The 19004-nt window shown below is 43.0% G+C and overlaps 1 protein-coding gene and 1 pseudogene across 5 annotated transcripts; one reads left to right on the top strand and one right to left on the bottom strand.

The window, feature by feature from the left end:
* Positions 1 to 19004, top strand: part of LOC136398436 (T-cell surface glycoprotein CD1b-2-like) — a 260952-nt pseudogene that overhangs the window by 109062 nt on the left and 132886 nt on the right.
* Positions 14741 to 18162, bottom strand: LOC136400722 (T-cell surface glycoprotein CD1e, membrane-associated-like). 5 transcript variants are annotated; one of them, XM_066377866.1, is made up of 6 exons: positions 17831 to 18162; positions 17446 to 17742; positions 16502 to 16780; positions 15991 to 16269; positions 15500 to 15593; positions 14741 to 14994 (listed from the first exon to the last, which is right to left on the bottom strand). In XM_066377866.1, exons 1-6 carry the CDS (start codon positions 18111 to 18113, stop codon positions 14829 to 14831), a joined length of 1398 nt encoding a protein of 465 aa, XP_066233963.1. In that variant the 5' UTR covers positions 18114 to 18162; the 3' UTR covers positions 14741 to 14828. The 5 variants fall into 5 exon arrangements, with proteins under 5 accessions (XP_066233963.1, XP_066233964.1, XP_066233965.1 ...); XM_066377867.1 differs by having other exon boundaries at positions 16126 to 16269; XM_066377868.1 differs by having other exon boundaries at positions 18053 to 18162.

Raw genomic sequence — 19004 nt, 5'->3', positions numbered from 1 at the left:
TCTGAGTGAATCCGAGGAAACAGAACCAGAATGTTTCTAGCACCTCATTCACCTCCGTGTTGCTGAGGTTGCCCTTGGACCAAGGCTTCAAGCCTGACCAGGCAGTGGCGCAATGGATAGTGTCAGACTGGGACGCGGAGGACCCAGGTTCTTAACCTGACATTGCCAGTTTGAGTGCGGCCTCATCTGGTTTGAGCAAGACTCACCAGCTTGAGCCCAAGGTTGCTGGCTTGAGCAAGGGGTCACTAGATTTGTTGTAGCCCCCAGGCAATTCACATATGAGAAAGCAATCAATGAACTAAGGAGTTTCTCATCTCTCTCCCTTCCTGCCTGTCTTTCCCTATCTGTCCCTCTCTCTGTCTCTCTCTGCTTCTGTCTCAAAAACAAAAACAAACACAAACAATAAAAGGCTTAAGGAAAATGGCTGTGTCCGAGTCACAATTTCAGCCATGAATCCACAAGTCATCCTGCCGGTCTGAGCCTTGATTTTTTGTGCCCAGGTGCTGTTGACAAATGATGACATGAGATGGTATGGAAAAATGATGGACCCTGAAAAACTGTGGGTAGTGAGACAATAAACAAAGAACAAGAAAAGCAGGAGAGCCTGACCTGTGGTGGTGCAGTGGATAAAACGTCGACCTGGAAATGCTGAGGTCGCCGGTTCGATACCCTGGGCTTGCCTGGTCAAGGCACATATGGGAGTTGATGCTTCCAGCTCCTCCCCCCCCTTCTGTCTCTCCTCTGTCTCTCCCTCTCCTCTCTAAAATGAATAAATAAAAAAATAAAATAGAAGAGAAAAGCAGGAGAAAATTTGGGGAGGGGAAGGAATTAAACCAGAAACATCCAAAAATAAAAATTCCAGAGCCTAAACAGCAAAATGGCAGGAACATTTGCTTGTACCAGGGCCTCCGGCTCCATCCTCAGCATCCAAAATAGAAGAGGGCTGTTGATGGGTTGGTCCAGACCCTCAAGGGTATGCACAGCATGCTTTCCTCCACCACCCACACCCAGAGTTCTGGCCTGGGTTACCCTTACCTTGCTCGTGTTTGAGCTCATTGTCACCACCTGGGATGAGACCTTTTAGTAACAGAAGTGGAAAAAGAGTATTTCACCAGGAGATGGAACTTCTGACTCTTAGAGTTGATATTTCATCTCTGAAGTCAGAAAACCATTGTTTCCTCAGTGTTCTATAGTAGTGACTTCCTCTTCCAAGGGACAAGACTGCCTCATCCATGTTGCTCATCAGAAAAAGGTGTGCCTCCCACACAGTGACCCTCCCACTAAGCCTGTCATTTGACTCTGGAACTTGAGTTTTAGATTTTTTCTTCTTACCTCCCTGGCTCTCAGGGAGGTACTTTATATACCTTGAAAAAGCCACCATGTGATTTTGAAAGGATATTTTAACTCCTCAGTTTTTTATTATATCCTCTGTTTAATCAGAAGCACTGTTAAACTATTGCCTGCTTTAATGCAGGAAAATTCTTTTGGTTCATCCACCCAATTCAAACTTCTCTGCATGGCCCTCTCTTCTCTTGCACATTCTCAGTGGCTCCTCTTTCTCATTTTATCCCACTTGTTTGGTTTCAATATTGCAGCCTTGGGGTGTCAAGATAATGTGCTACCTGGCCAGGGCATGAAAAGAAAAGCATTTAAAACATGTATTTGGGCTATACTACCACAGACCCAAATCCTAAAATCAAGTTATATAAATACGAGTGTTTATACTCTAGCAAAGTTTTCTTACACCATAGCAATTTATGCAAAATAAACCAACCCCAAAACAAAACAAAAATGACATTTACTATCAGTCTGTGACCTTCCCTTTAGTTGCTCTTGCCCTTTCAAAGTGGTCCCTACTCCAGAGCCTGATCCCTCAGCCAGTGATAAATACTCAAATATATTTCTCCCCAACAAGGTGAGCAGCAGGTTCAGGTTGAAGTGGGGCCGACAGTCCGCTCTGTAGAAGTTCTTACAGCTGGTGAGACCCAGGTCTCAGAAAGAAAACTGAGATAATCCTCTCCTGGAGCTGACATCGCCCCCACAGAATGTGGCTAATCTCCTCACCAGATCTAACACTAGACTCACAGGGACTCACACATTAAATGTCTATGCTCCAAGCTTCTCTTCTCTTCCCCAAGTGGGATCTAGCCCAGCAGGGCCAGATTTCCAGCACCTGGGCCAGCTGATTGTGAAGCACCACCCTACCCAAAGCACATTAGCTGCTGTACTGGTGCTGATCACAGAGAGAGAATCCACCTCAGCTGGGCCAGGGGTGAGAAGTCCTTACTTTGGATACCACTCTAGCAGGGGTTGTTAGGTCCTGAACCAATGCTGTCCGTTGCTGGCCTCTGGATGTGCCAGCCCTGGACCTGTCTGGAAGGAACCCAGCTCAGAACAGTGGGAGACACTGCCTATGACTGGCCCTCCGCAACCTTCTTGGAGCTACAGGCAATCCAGAGTTTGTGGCTGCCTCTACTGGGCCCAGTTGCACGTGGAAATACCAAACTGCCCACCTGAGCTGGCTTTTTCCCACACTGGTCCTGGAAGAACGTCCCCTCAGGACACACCTCCTGCAGCCTCTGTCTGCTTGCTGGCTGCTTGTTGGGCTCAGCCACTGAAAAAACCTCTCCTAGAGTCTAGAGCTTGTGGCAATTCAGGGATTAAAAAGGGTGGTGTGTGTGGCTTTGCCTCTCAGCCCCAAGTTTTTGTCTGTCTAGACTTTTATCACCAACCTTAGTACTGTGTGACCCCAGGAGTCTGGTGGGTGTGGCTTCTGAGACCCAGAAGTGTGGTCTGCTGTATCCTGGACAGTTTCTACGAAGTCTGCCCTGAGGTGTAAGCACCAGTTTTGGACTCAGGAGAGTTTTGGGGAAAACTCCGGCCTCAACACCAGAAAATTGAGTTACTTCTGTGCCCCCTGCTTCCTGGCCTCTCACAATGACTCATCACCATAACTGAGGTAGCAGATATTTTTGAAGACAGAGCAGTTGCTTTTTCCCAGGCTGATGCCACTCAGAGGGGACTGCTTCACTCTCGACTGAGGTATTGAATAATGACTCATCACAGGGGTTCCGGTGGCCATCACTCACAGTGTCTCTCCCTGGGCCTCCAACTTTACACTCTCCTCACACAACTCTACTCCTCTCAGCTTTCCCTCCACTGGAGCCCCAGGTAAGTGCCTGTGAAGGAGAATTTCTGTGCAGGCCCTTTAAGATGGGGCCTGCCTCTCTGAGAGCTCCACCTCTTTCTTGCAGACAGAATCCCAGCTCTTTTCACCTCCAAATGCTGTGTGAACACCTATTCTAGGCTCTGGGGTTCTAGACTGGGGCTCCAGGCTTGGGGTTGAGCACCTACACTTCTCAGGGCAACCGTTCTGACGGTGAGAGTCCCTTCAGACCCTCAGCCACCACTTGCTCCTGGGCATGGGGCAGCCCTTTCTGTGTCTCCGCCCTTCCTTCCAATCTCAGTGGAGCTTCTTCTCTGAATCTTGGTTATAGACTCCTCTTTGTTTAAAGTTGTTTTTTCAAGATGATTCCTCTTAAATTAAATTGTAATCCAATTAGATCCTGGGAGGTGGCAGTTGGAACATCTGCCTACTCCATCACCATCTTGGAATCCCTCATTTCAATCTCATTCTTTTATTGCAACTAGTGTTAATGAGACAACTTGTATCATTCTATTTTACTTCAAGGAAGATTTTCTCTAAAGATTTTCCACCTTTTCTTTTATTATTTTCTAATTAAACATCTTATCCCTGAACTATGAAGTTAATGTGTGAATATCTCATAATTAATTTTCATTTTATAATGGGGTGAACATGACATAAAATTAACTATTTTAAAGTATACATTCCATTGGCATTTAGTTCATTGTATTGTTGTGGAACCATTAGCTCTGACAATTTCCAAAATATTTTTATTACCCTAAAAGAACATTTTATATTCATTAAGCAATCACTTTCTCACACCATGCCACTATTAATAACTTTCTGTCTCTGAGGAGTTACTTATTCTGGATATTTCATATAAATGGGATCATACAATATGTGTCTTTCATGTCTGGATTCTTTTACTTAGCATAATGTTTTTGTAGTGCTTCCTTGTTCTATCATGTATCTACCATTCTTTATTTTCTTCTGCATGAAATACTTTTTTCCAACCCTTCACTTTTAGTCAATGTGTATCTTTTATTCTGAATGGATCTCTTGTAGACATCATATATACAGGTCTTGTTTTCTTAACTATGCAGCTACCCTATGTCTTTGGATTGGAGCATTTGACCCATTTACATCTAAGGTTATTAATATGTACTTATTTATTATCTTTTTATTCTTTAAACCTATAAATCTCTTTCTCTAGATTTCTCTTCTCTCTCTCTCTCTCTCTCTCTCTCTCTCTCTTCCCCTTTCCTCTTCTTATAGCAGGCCCTTATACATTTCTTTCAGTAGTGGTTTTGTGGTAATGAACTCCTTGAGTGTTTTTTTTTTGTTGTTTAGAAAGCATTTTATTTCTGCTTTAACTGTAAATAATACCTTTGTTACATAGTGTGTCTTTGTTGTTGGTTTTGTTTTGCATCACATTGAATATTTCTCACTAACTCCTTCTGACCTGAAGTGCTTCTGTTGAGAAGTTAGATATCAGCCATATGGGGGCTACTTTGTAAGTAATTAATTGATTTTATTTCATAGCTTTTAGTATTCTTTCTTTGTCTCTTAACTTTGGTATTTTAATTATAATGTATCTTGGTGTGGGCCTCCTTAGGTTTCTCTTTATTGGGTTTCTGTGTGTTTCTTGAACTGATGTGACTTTTTTTTTTTTCATTAGTATATTGAAGTGTTTGGTTATGATTTCGTCAAACAAATCCTCTATCCTTGTTCATTCTCTTTTCCTTCAGGAACCCCTATAATTTGAATGTTGTTTCTCTTCATGTTGTCACAGAGATATCAGAGCTTCCTCAGTCTTTTTGAGCCTTTTTTTTAACACTCTGTTCCTGTGCTTATGTTTATCTTGTCCTCTAAATCACTGATTTGATCCTCCACTTCATACGGACTGCTGTTGATTTCTTCTAGTGCAATCTTCATATCAGATATTGTATTTGCCATTTCTAACTGGTTCTTTTTTATAATTTCAATGCCCTTTTTAATGCTTACAATCTTCTTGTTTAAGTTCTCATGGTGATCGTTCATTCTTCCTTTAAATCCCTGAACATCCTAATAACCGTTATTTCAAACTTTTTCTGGTACATTGATTACTTCCATTTCATTTAGTTCTTTTCCTGGGGAATTATCTTGTTGATTTATTTGGATCATATTTCTTTGTCTTCCCATTTTGTCTATGTAGTAAAGGGGTTGGGAAACTTTTTGGCTGAGAGAGCCATGAACGCCACATATTTTAAAATGTAATTCCATGAGAGCCATACAATGACCCATGTACATTACGTATTATCCAATAAAAATTTGGTGTTGTCCTGGAGGACAGTTGTGATTGGCTCCAGCCACATGCAACCATGAACATGAGCAGTAGGAAATGAATGGATTGTAATACATGAAAATGTTTTATATTTTTAACATTATTTTTTAATAAAAGATTTGTCTGCAAGCCAGATGAAGCCATCAAAAGAGCCACATCTGTCTCACGAGCCATAGGTTCCCGACCCCTGATGTAGTAGGTTGTACTTCTGACTTTCAGGAAGATGAGCTCAGTGGTACTGATCTCCAGGCTGCCTCTGTTACTTGCTCTAGCAATGCTTCTTGACAGTTATATTTACCTTCTGTTGTATGTGAATCTGAGTGCCATTGGCCCTTTCATGTGTAGGGTTATCCCTTCAGGTTGGCTGGCTCTAAGGTTCTACCTTGATCACATATTTTAGATCTTACTCAGTGTCTGCCTGTTGAGTGTATTGATTTGTTGCTGTGTCTTGTTTCTTCTGGACTCCTCCACTGAGTGTCTGCTTGTGTAGGTAGCTGAGTCTAGCATTTGTTTGATCAGCCACCCACCATTGTTTGTGTTGGTTCTGGGTCCTCTTGGTGTGGGTAGAGTGCAGAGTGCATTCCTAGCAGCTGGCTGATGCAATGCTGTGAGAACACTCCAGCACCTGAAACCCTCCTAGCACACCCAGGAGGGAGCTCACCTGCTATAAGAAAGTAACTCAGCTCCAACCAGGCAGCTCCCTGAACTTTTCAGCTATTGGCTGTGAAGATCATGCAGTAACATTCTATAGGCTGAACCCATGTATATAAGCTAGCTTACTTCCTTAATAAAGTGGATTTGCTTCACTGAACCTGGTCTTCTGAGTTGGGTCTCTGTGTCTCTATCATCCTCACTCCCGGTGGGCCTTGTCCAGAATTGGCACTTGGACAGGGACTTAACTGGCATCCATGGGATGGGTGAGAGACCCTTGGCAATGGGAAACGTTCTGCCTCGCTCCCGAGCCCTGCAAGCTCGAACCCTCTATGCCCTATTGCATAGTAGGATAGTTAAAGTTAGTGAAAAGGATCTTTGTACCTACTGGGAAATCCTCTCTGGTTTCAACCCTTGGCTCCAGGAAGTGCCTCTTTTGAACCTTGATACTTAGGCCCGAGCTTTCTGGCATGTTCCTTTGGCCGAAGTACACGAAGGACAAAGCTTCCCTCTCGGCCTCATTCTTGCCCTGTTAGCAATACATTCCTGCCTGACCAGTGCTCCTCCTGGGGACCCTTCGCCAGTTACAAAAAAATTACAGGCTACCCTTCCCTCTGGGGAGCCTCTACCTTCCTATTCTCCCCCTTCCACTGAGGAGGAAAGTAGTTTAGCCTCTGAGTTTGACAAAATTGTGGCTGAGCATGCAGAAATGAAACCAACCAAATTGCTAATTGCGCCATCAGCTCTGCTGCATGAAAAAGCAGAAGCCATGACTTCTGTAGTCCCTGTTGGGGCTCAAGGCCCCGCCCAAATTCCTCAGACTATAAACCTAACCCATGTACCCACTGTAGACCCATGGGCAAGCCTATATGCACCCATGTGTCTTTCTCTCCCCCCCCCTCATTTTTCTGTCTGTCTGTCTTATCTGTTTTTCTGTATCTCTCACTCTCTCTCTTTTCCTCCCCTCTCTCTGAAATGATGCTGGAAGGACCCAGCCATGGCACAGTCGTGGGGACCACACCCTCTTCTAAATCAAGGAAGAGGTTATGCTTGTGTTTTTCAGCCAATTTGGATCCCAGGAACCATTCAACCTGCTTGACAGTGTTTCTTGGGCACCCTCTAAGTGGTTCAGTCTTCACCCATCCAAAGCCACAGCCATGGCCTCCTCCACACCAAATATGCCTGAGAGGAGGAGGTCCTCAGTGCTACAGAAGAAGACCTTGTGACTGGCATGCATGTCCCATCACCTGGGGGGATGTGGATGCTTTGGTGGTGCAGGCCCAGAGAATGGCCCTGATGGGCTCCCAGGCCCTGGTACTCTGTTCCTGCTTATGTGTGCTATAGTAACCTCTAACCCCAAGATGCAGGCAGATCTCCACGTCTGGGCTGCTTTTCTTCACCCTGGCATTATCCTGCCCATAGAGACAACAACAGCATGCTGTCATTCATCAAGTCCAACTGACTCTAATTAAAAGGGAAGGGGGAATTGTAGGTAGAGTGCAGAGCACATTTCTAGCAGCTGTGGATGATGCAATGCAGTGAGAACACTCCAGCACCTGAAACCCTCCTAGACACACCCAGGAGGGAGCTCACCTGCTGTAAGGAAGTAACTCATCACCAACCAGGTAGCTCCCTGACCTTTTCAGCCATTGGCTATGAAAGACATGCTGCAACAGCCCATAGGCTGAACCTGTGTATATAAGCTAGTTTACTTCCTGTATAAATCGGATCTGCTTCACTGAACCTGGTCTCCGGAGTCAGGTCTCTGCGTCTCCGTTGTCCTCACTCCTGGTGGGCCTTGTCCACATCTTGGCAGTAATCTGGTATGGGCTGGCATCAGCCATTATTTGCAAACAACCCACTTTAGGCCACCTGTCTGGATTCACTGCTCTGTTCACTGTTTGTGTCAGGTTTTCTGTGCCTGCATGTAGTGTGGGTGGTATCAACCTGTGTATATGCATCAGCTTCCTCATGATTAGAGCTGACAGAAGAGTCTTAAAAGTGCCCAAACTCTGTAAGTTTTCTCCACTTTTCATCCATTCTACTTCCTCTTGCAGCTTCCAGGTCTTCCCACAGAGTCTTCTGTTGAAATTATGTAGTATGGTTCATACTGGCATCACACCATGCACCCCTTCACAGGTTGTAAGCATAGTACGTTAGGGCAGCTGAGGTCAAGATGACATTATTACAGAATCCCTCTATTTCAAGTGTGATATGGTGCCAAGAAACTGTAAAACTTAGCATTATCAATGACATTTTAAATAGGAATAGTTAGGCCACTTTTCTGTGGAGAAAGGAAAGAGAAGAGTGCAGGAGCTTCCTGGCTTACAAGGGCAGCTGGGTCATCTAGTCATACTTTAGCTAATTCCTAGAATTCTCTGAAAAGGTGCCTGGGGCCAATTGCCACACAGAGCAAAGAAGATACAACTTATCTGAAAACCTTAGAAAACAATGTTTATGTAACTTAATCAAGAATTCCTATACTTGGACTCACCCTAAAGTCATGAGAGTAATGTATAGCTCTACAAAGGGATCACAAGCCCCTCGTTACCCACTCCAACCAGTACTTGGTTTTGTATAAAAGCAGGCTCAGAGCTGTATTAAGCTATACATGATTTGGCATTGTGCCCCTTGTAGCTAGCCAGCTAATTAATAAACTCCTCAAAATTTCTTCTCTCACTTGCCTTGGTGTCTCTATGTAACCGCGGATTAGATTACACTGCTTTGTAACACAAGGATCCCTTGGTCAGGAGCTCAGTACAGGGAAAGTTGCTCTATGCCAGAGTTTAATCCTTTAGACACTGATGGATGCTCCAATTATATTTCTCCCGAGTTAAGTTAGCAGCAGGTCAAGATTGGGTGGAGCCAACAGTCTCCTCTACAGAAGTTCTTCCAGCTGGGGAATCCTGGTCTCAGTGAGATAGTCCAAGTCTTCTCCACTGGAGCTGACTGTGCCCTTCTAGATAGAAGCTAAGCCCCTCACTTCATTCTAAGAATGGGCTCCCAGGAATCCACACCTTGAATATTGATGCTCCCAGCCTCTCTCCCTTCCCTGTGGACCCTGGCCTAGTGGAACAAGATATCTGGGACCCAGAAAGGCTGACTATAAAGCTCTGCCCTGTTCAATGTGTGTGAAAGCTGCTGTGCAGGTGCTGACCACATAACATGGAGCTTGCCTTGACTAGGCCTCGTGTCCAAGATGCCCTCCCTTAGGACACAACACCGGCAAGGGTCATTAGATTCTGAACTAATGCTTTCTGTACCTGACATCAGGATGTGCCTGCCCTGAAACTTTCTGGAGGAAACCTGGTGCAGACCAATGGGGAACATTGCCCATGACTGCCATTACTGGTCCTCAGCAATCTTCTTAGAGCTCCAGGCAAAACTGCCTCTGCTGCGACCAGGTACACGTGGAAACACCAAGCCACACACCTAGGCTGACATTTACTCACAGTGGCCATGGGGTAAAGTCAGATAAGTCCCAAGGTTCCCTGATTTCTGCCTCTTGCTGGCTCTATGTGCTGGCTGCTTGTTGGGATCAGCCACTGAAATAAAACCTCTGATAGAGTCTAGAGCAGTGTTTCCTAACATGGGGCCCATGCCCCACAGGGGGGCAATTCGATAGTTAAAGGGGGAATTTGAAAATGGACTCAACACGACTTTAACTCTTTCGCCCCGGGCCATTTAAATGCAATGCTAGATATCGGTGCCAAATTTAACAAAAAATGCAATTCTTAAATAATTGTGGTAAATAATTATTAAGTATAATTTCGTTTGACAAGACCAAAATATCAACTGGGTGATTGGCGTCGTCAAGTAAACTTCGTCCTGGGTTCACCGCAGAGCGTGCCGTCTGCCGCAGGGAATCTCGGACATTTTAAAAACTCACTAAACAACGCAGTTATTCTTACTTAATTGGCCCATCGCAACTTCTGTAGTGTTTCACATCATTCAGTTGCTGTTAATTTGAAATTAGTGTCAGTCAAAACTGTTGTAAAAGCTCGTTGATTTAATAAATATACATATATATATTGTATAGATATAATTGGTAAGTACTTGATTTTATTTTTATCAATATTAAACTCTTTATTAAGTACTTCTTGCATCGGGGCTAGAAAGCACTAATATTTTATAAATATTATTGGGGCTATAATAGTGCATGCGTGACCATTTTAATTTTAGAAGCATAACTTTCCAGAAAATTTTGTCAAGTAGAAAAATATAGATACCTTTTGATTTGCGGTGGTAGTGTAGTAAATGTGTTATATACATTTAAATAAATATGAATTTTTAGTATATGTTTACTCTATGTCACATTGAATATATTTTAACACATATTTTAATATCAGCATTTCTTAAAACGGTTCTTGAAAAAGATGACAAAGATGTAAAAGCTATGCCACTCAGTAACAATTCTGTTAGCAGAAGAATAGACGAAATGAGTGAGGATATTGAAAAACAACTTATTGAAAAGCTGAAAACAAGAAAATTCTCCTTGCAAATGGATGAATCAACTTTGAGAGACAGTGAGGCAGTATTGATAACTTATGTAAGATATATTGATAAAGGACATTTTGCTGAAGAAATGTTGTTCTGTAAAAGATTAGAAAGCACCACTACCTCCAAAGATATATATAATAAGCTAAAAAACTACTTAGATGTCAATGATATACCAATGAAAAATATAACATCTTGTGCTGCAGATGGTGCTCCCAATATGATGGGCAAGAAAAATGGCTGCTTAAAATTGATGAAAGATGCGAATCCAGAAATGATTCTTGTGCATTGTGTTATTCATAGGGAAAACTTGATAGCTAAAAACATCTCACCTGTTCTGAATGAAGTATTACATACAGTAATAAAGTGTGTTTATGCTATTAAAGCTATTGCCAAATGTGAGTGTCTTTTCAAGCTATTTTGTGAAGAACAAAATGAAGACCATGTGAGACTTTTACTTCATACTGAAGTCAGATGGCTATCTAAAGGAAACTGTTTGAAAAGATTTATGGAACTGTTTGATACTCTTAGTGATTTTTTAAGCGACAAACCTGAAATGAAGTATCTGTTAACAATAGATGGTAAAGCATTTGTGAGTTATTTAGCCGATATCTTTGAAAAACTAAATATATTAAATAAGCAACTTCAAGGAACAAATAAAACTCTTGTCGATGCAAAAGCAAAGATATTTGGTTTCATTACCAATATTGAGTTATGTCAGAAACATATTAACAACAAAAACTTTAAACAGTTTCATTGGCTCCAAAAATGTGAAGTAACTGATACCGCTTTACTTGTTATTGTCAATCACTTGAATATTCTATCGGCTGATTTAAAAGAAAGATTTTCTGATTTAAAACAAATGGATTTCCCAACATGGATGATGCAGCCAATGTTAGTGGATTTGTCTGATATATCAAATATGCAGTATCAAGAAGAACTCGCAGAATTGCAAAAATGATGAGTCAGTTAAAGCTTTACTTAATATCAAAGGAGCGATGGCATGGCTTTGTGAGGAAACAGAAATCAAATACCCAAATTCAACCAAATGTGCAAGAAAACTATTGCTACCATTTCCATCTTCATTTTTAGCTGAATGTGGATTTAGTGCTGTAAATGATTTACTGGTAAAAAAAAGAAATCGGCTGGATATAACACAACGTGGAGACTTGAGACTAAAGCTAACCAAATTGGAACCTAATATAAAATCTCTGTGCAGCAAGCATCAAGCACAAGGATCACACTAAATTAAAATAATAAATTAATATAGAAAAATCTGTATTAAAATTATTTGAAATTTAAATTTCTGTTTTTCATTATATGTTTTGAAATTTTCTTACTGTGTTTTGTTAACAATTTCATAGTGATTTCTTCCTAGAACCTATCATTTATGTTTATTAAGTGAACAAATCAATTTTTTAATGTTAAAATTATGTATGTTACATAGGGGGGGACATAAAAATTTTAGAAAGGTTAAGGTGGGGCATGGCACAAAAAAGGTTGGGAAACACTGGTCTAGAGCCTGGGACAATTCAAGGATTAGGAAGGGTGTGGCTGTGGCTCCCATTGCACAGCCCCTGGTGTCATTCTGTTCTTACTTTTTTCACAGAACTTGGTTGTGGACACAAGGAGTCTGGTGGGTGTTGCCTTTGAGACCCAGAGATGTGTTTGCCTGCACTACAGACAGTTTCTACTGATTCTTTTGTGACAAAAGAGCACCAGTCACATCATGTGAGAATATGTGGAAAGCTCTGGCCTCAATGCCAGAGAACTGAGTCCTGAGGTACCCCATGCTTCCTGAATTACTTCTCAGATTGGTGCAGTCTCCTTAAGGTGGGGCAGGGGAGATTTGCAAGGCTGGAGCAGTTGCTTTCCCCCAGGTTGATGTTGCAAGGAGTGGACTGTTCCACTCAAGAAAGATGACCACTATAGCACTGGAGAGTGATTCAGTATAAGGGTTCTGGTGGCTGTCCCAAAGAGTCTCTCCGTGAGTCACCAACTTCACATTCTGCTCACACAACTCCATTCCTCTTAGTCCTTTCTCTCCTGGAGCCTCAGGGAAGTGGAGGCTGTGAACAAGATTTTTTTTTTTTTTACTGGCCCTTTAAGACAAAGCTTGCATCTCCATAGCTCTGTCTCTTTTGTGCAGAGGGATTCTGACTGGCTCTTTTCATTCTGCTCTTTTCACTGACAAATGTTGTACTGGTACCTCTTCTAGGCTCAGGGGCTCTACACTGGGGCTGCAGGCCTGGGGCTTAGGACCCTCCCCTCTCTGGGCGAACTTCCCTGCATTGAGTCCATTCAGACCCTCCTCTGCCTCTGACAACTGGGAGTGGTGCAGCCCTTTCCTCGTCTCCGCCCTTCTTACCAGTCTTGATGTGGCTTCTTCTGTGATCCTTGGATATAGACTCCTCTTCATTTAGTTCAAAGTTGTTGTTTCAAGATGAATGTTCTTACAGTTAGTTGTAAATTTCTTTTGGTCCTGGGCGGTAGCAGTTGGAACATATTCTTACTCTGTTGCCATCTTGGAATCTCCCTTATTTATTTTTTATTGAATGTACTGGGATTACATTGGTTAAAGAATTTATAGGTTTTAAGTGTTCATTTCTATAATATAACATCTGAATATTGTATTGTGTGTTCACCAGGGAAAGTGAAATCTCTTTTCCTCACCTTTTATTTCTGTTAGGTTTGGGTCCAGAGCCTTTTACCAATAACCTCAAATAGCCAGGCTGAACTTTAGGTGACCTGGGGCCTAGGGAGTTCCCATGACTTTTCATCTAAGGCTTAGATTCTAAGCAATCCTTATTCATATCTTACCTCCACCCAACTCTGGGACACCCTGAGAGTTAGTCATCCCTCATCACTTACCTGAACATTCTTTACTTAGCATCATCCCATCGCTCCCATTGTTTAAATCACCATCAGGAACAGAATTCTTCCCTCTAAAAGGAGAAATACACCAAACTCAGTCCTATATAGGATGAGGCTTTTCATTCTCTTGCTGCTGATGCCACTAGGGTCTCAGCCCACCTAGCCACAGATGCATAAATAAACTTTTTATAAAATTCACCAGGCCTTGTGCATCCCCCCTTTGTTAACCCAACATTCACCCTGTTACCCTATTCTGCCTCCCTTAACCCTCCATTTCCCTCTATCCTCTGTTAATCACAGTACTGTTTTTTTTGTTTGTTTGTTTGTTTGTTTTTAAATTTTATTTATTCATTTTTAGAGAGGGGAGAGAGAGAGAAAGAGAGAGAGAGAGAGAGAAACAGAGAGAGAGAAGGGGGAAGGAGCTGGAAGCATCAACTCCCATATGTGCCTTGACCAGGCAAGCCCAGGGTTTCGAACTGGTGATCTCAACATTTCCAGGTCGACACTTTATCCACTGCGTCACCACAGGACAGGCCACAGTACTGTTTTTTGTGTCTATGTGGTTTTCTCTGCTTAAGTCCTTCACCTTTTTTACCCAGCCCCCCAAAACCCTCCCCTCTGACAACTAGACAACTATTAGCCTGTTTTCTGTATCCATGAGTCTGTTTCTATTTTGTTTGTTTATTTTATTCATTAGATTACAGACATAATAAGATCATCTGGTACTTGTTTTGAGATTTCAACTGAGCCATGTGATATCAGTTGGCAATAGGGAAGGTCACGTGAGGAACCAAGCCTGGAACTTTGGCTGGAACAATCCACAGCCATGCACGCCAAAAGAAACTTCCCAGAAGCCCTTTGAAAAAGACCGACTGTCTGTCAGCCAATGAAATTTTGCCATGCCATATCAACCCGAGCACCCTACCAGTGCTATACATTATCCCCAAACAGGGAGGGTGGCTCAAATTCTCTAGCTCGTTTTGCGAACCAGAGAACCTCGTCCAGGATATGCTCTACTAAATAAAGCTTTTGCTATTCCACACTTTTGGTTATGCCCTTCTTTCTTCTTTGTTGGAGAAAATACCTTACAAGCCATCCAGGGAAACTTTCGGGGAAGATTCAGAAACAGACATCTAAATTAGACCTTGAGGGATCCATAAACAGGTGGCATAAGTAGAAAAAACATTGTCACATGATGGGGAAGAGGGGTCAAGTTTACAAATAAGTCAGAATCTCTGTAAAAATCAAACTGTTTTAGAAAGGCATGCTTTATTTTTTAGTATGAAGCAGGTTCAAGAGAAGCAGACCAGAATTTTATGAAAGGTGAAACTAAGAACATCACAGTTGGTACAAGCTCTTTTTCCATTTCTTCAAAAATTTATTTTTGATCCAAGATCTCTGTGCCAGGCAAAGGTGGTTTCCTGAACTTCTGGGTTCCTGGGTGTTGCCGTCCATGGGAGCGGCAGGGCTGGGTGCATGGGGAGAGCAGAGACTCTGATTTGAGCTGTGGGAAAAGAAGAAGACTTTGATCTAAAAGATAGGAAAATTAGAGAGAAAGAAAAACAGTAGATGAAAGAAAGAATACCCTGGCTGGTTGGCACCGTGGTACAGCATTGGCCTGGTGTGCAGGAGTCCCGGGTTTAATTCCTGGCTAGGGCACACAGGAGAAGCACCCATCTTCTTCCCCACCACTTCCCCTCTCCTTCCTCTCTGTCTCTCTCTTCCCCTACCACAGCTGAGGCTCCATTGGAGCAAGGTTGGCCCTGGTGCTGAGGATGGTTCCATGGCCTCCGCCTCAGGTGCTAGAATGGCTCTGGTCATGGCAGAGCAGTGCCCCAGAAGGGCAGAGCATTGCCCCTTAGTGGGCATGCCAGGTGGATCCTGGTCAGGCGCATGCGGGAGTCTGTCTGACTGTCTCCCCGTTTCCAACTTCAGAAAAAGAACAAAAGAAAAAAAAGAAAGAATAAATAGATAAGTGTGTTAAAGAAACAAAATAAGAAAAGTCTCACCTGTGCTGTTTAATCCATGAACCCACCACAAGCACTGTAATCAGAGTAACTGCTACAGCCAAGCAGAACAATATCAGAAAGATGGGGTATCCATCTGATTGGGGACAAAATGATGTCACTCTATGAGATACCACTATCCTACCTCAGTAAATGCTTCTCATTTCACAGGGTTGGGACCTTCCAAGAGTTTCCTTCCGTATTTTCTAGAGCCTTAATTTCAATTGTTCCTGAATCTATGTGTCTGATCTCATCCCCTTCTCTCTTTTTTACCAAATTATTTGCTCCTTTTATTTTTCTTTAGCACCTCAAATCTTCTCCTTCTCATTCTTAAAATTTATTTGCTATGAATGTTCACCATTCCTTATGATTTGTATTTTCCCACTTTTATCCTGTGGTGCATAGCAGTCCTATCTATTCTCCAGCTGCTCAATCATTAGCCCAGAACTATGGGAAGACTATCATTTCCCAGCAGAGCCCTCATTCTTTCTCACCCCAGTGGATGATTATATCACGGCCTCCCAGGCTGCTGTGTTTCACTCGGCAGTACAGGCCAGAAGCCTGTCCAGCTGCCACATCCAGGGTTACTCGAAGATACCACGTCCCATCAGCATGGGGCAGGACTTCACCTTGTCGTGTGCCCTGCTGCTCCTGTTGACCCCGCATCCACATCACCCACACAGGTTTTGGATGAAAGCCAGAGACGTGGCACACCAGCAGCAGACGGCCAGGACCAGGACTGGAGCCTTTGGTCACCCAAGCCTGTGGCTTCACTGGAAAAAGACCGGATGAAATGGAGTTTAGCAGGGCATCCCAGTTTCAGTTTCATGGCTCGGGAACATTAGCAGTTTGAGTAATCACTCTTTTTCTTGTTGGAGAAACAGTCCAAAACCCACACTAACCTTCAAGCCTCTTATTCCGTGACTCAAAGAGATGATAAAGAGAAAAAATTAAAATAAAAGAGTTAAGCACTGAAGCTATGAGGAGAGAGGAGGTTGGGCTCACCCTGTCGTTCCAGGTCTGACTTCCCTCCTTGCAGGAGGCCTGACAGAAACCGAGGGCAGGTGTCACTGAGAAGGCCCTGCACAACGTCTTTAATGACACGGTAGTGATTAAGCATCTTACAGACATTCTGAGCCTGAATCCCTGCTCCTGGAGACGGCTTCCAGGAATTTCCTTGGAAACTCAGGAAATCTGATCCTTGATATGCTAGGTTTAAAAAACTCTGTGGGGGTTTTCCAGAATGCATTTCACAGCCAGCGGATACCTGGACCTCAAAGGGATCTGAGGGTGGACAAGGAAGAGATAATTAATACAGATCAAATTGTAGGGAGAAAAACTCAAGTATCTAGAAAATAAAGAAGTTCAAGGAAAGAAACATTATCTGTTGAATGACATGGAAGACAAAAGTTTGGTGATAAAAGTAAAGAAATTATGTAAGAAGAACATGTTAAATTTATAAACAAATGTTGAAACAATTAATGTGAAGTATTAGATGGGAAGACTGTTAGAAACATAGCAGAGCAGCAGGAAGACCTTACTTGGGAGTTGTTATGTCCTGGTTAGGTCAAGTGAATACTCAGGCCAGGGAGAAGAAAGGGCGGCATTGTTGTGAAAGTCTGAGCCTCAGGCCAAGAATGAGGGGAAGAAATCAAAAGGCAACAAATATTTCAAGAGCCAAAATATGAGGATATATTCCAGAGTGTGCAGTGATATGCACATGTAGGTCCTTCTTTGTGTTTGGGGGTGAGGGTATATTGTGAATAGTGGTAAATGATGAAGCTAAATAAATAAATAAATAAATAAATAAATAAATAAATAAATAAAAAAGGAGTGAGCCAGGGGGACAGAACACAGTGACAGGAAGATTGAATAATGGTCAGAGCCCATATATCACTTTCCCTGGTGGGAACTTTCAGGCAAATATCAGCTTGGAAAAGCAAACTCACATTTCAGCTGAAACTGACTGGAAAATGCCTGCACCTCCCGGGGGAAGCTGTGCATGTACAACTGCAATAATGCCTGGATGTTCTTCATCTCCTCTTTGCTGAAATTACCCCCAGCCCAGGGCCACAGGAACTGGATGGTGCTCGAGACTGGGTCCCAACGCTGAGTCTGCAGCTCGCCCAGCCAGCCTGAGCCTTCTGTGTGCTGCCAGGTCTGGTTGGCAAAGGAAGAAATCTGAAGCAAGCGAAAGGAGGAGGGCTCTTCTGTTGCTGGATGATGAGGTGCTAGAACTTGGGTAGCTGAAAGACAAAGAAGTAAAAATAGAGAGCGGGTGAAAGGAGTAGAGAAGAGGGGCTCATGGAGAAAATGAAAAATGCAAATACTTACAGAGTTTGTACATAGTCCCATATCTCCTTCCCCTGATCCAGATTCTTATCCCCAAATTCAGAAAGAGATGGGGGTCAAGGAAAATGCCTTGCCCTCTCCTGGCATGCAGATTCCAAGGGCGTCTAGTAGGAATATTATTTCGTGCCTCCAGACCATCTCCAGAAATATTCTGCACCCTGCTTTGCCCAACCACAGGTCTCATTCCACCTGGGTTCTTCTTACCCACTGTGCTTGGCCCATGGCAGAGAATTCCCTTGAAGAGCAGGGGCAGAAGCAGCAGCATTGCAGCTCTGGTTGGTAAGGATGCCTCAGCAGAATGATTGCCCGCAGACTCAGATATCAGCTTCCTCTGCAAACCCTTTTGAACTCTTCTGTAGTTACTATCCTTGCCACGAAAACAAATCAGCCGCTCCCTCTGTTCACTTCCCTGTCAGAGATACCCAACTGTCTCTCTCAACCACAAGCCTCCCACAGGGTCTCTCATTTCCCATCCATCTCTTCCATGACTGGCTTCCAGATTTGCTTTTTGCTCTTGTCTGCCTCCTAACCAGCTCATTGCACCAACAACTATAAAGGGAGTCCTGGCTTTATAACAATGTCTGCAGTCTGAGGTCCGACTGGAAAATATAGAACCTTCTGGTGTTGGGGAACTCAAGCCCATACTTGGAGTCTCAGTTTTCTTTTCCATAAAAGATGTAACAGAAGGTTCTTGTAGTGCCTCATGGATTGAGCTGTGTCCTCACTCCTGATCCCCCTGTGGTTCTGCTCCTCTTATCAGTTTCCAGATTCCTATTTCCCTCTTCTTGGTTTCCTCTGTATTTTTCTATTTATCCATTATTTTTTGCTCTGCTGTCTGTCACTCCTCTTATTGTCTCTCCTGTTCTCCCTGTCCCCTCCCCACTACCTTTCGTCTTTTAAGCTTTCTCTTCTCAAAATCATTATTAAAAGAAGTAGGTACTATGAATGAAGCTGTAGAATCAACAGGCACATGTCTATAATCCACAGCAAATATATAGCAGCAGTGGCAATACAGACAGTCAGGTACTCTGAGGAAAATACCCTTTTACTCAGTTTCTCCCATCAGAGCAATAGTCATTCTTACAAGTTTCCACAAGCATGCTTAACCAGGACGTAGTGAGCTGATCAGTAGATGGATGTTCATTAATGTTGTGTG

This window comes from Saccopteryx leptura, chromosome 3 (assembly GCF_036850995.1).
Source record: "Saccopteryx leptura isolate mSacLep1 chromosome 3, mSacLep1_pri_phased_curated, whole genome shotgun sequence".
NCBI lineage: Eukaryota > Metazoa > Chordata > Mammalia > Chiroptera > Emballonuridae > Saccopteryx > Saccopteryx leptura.
The sequence above is the reverse complement of the archived record's forward strand: the minus strand, read 5'-3'. Positions and strand labels throughout refer to the sequence as shown.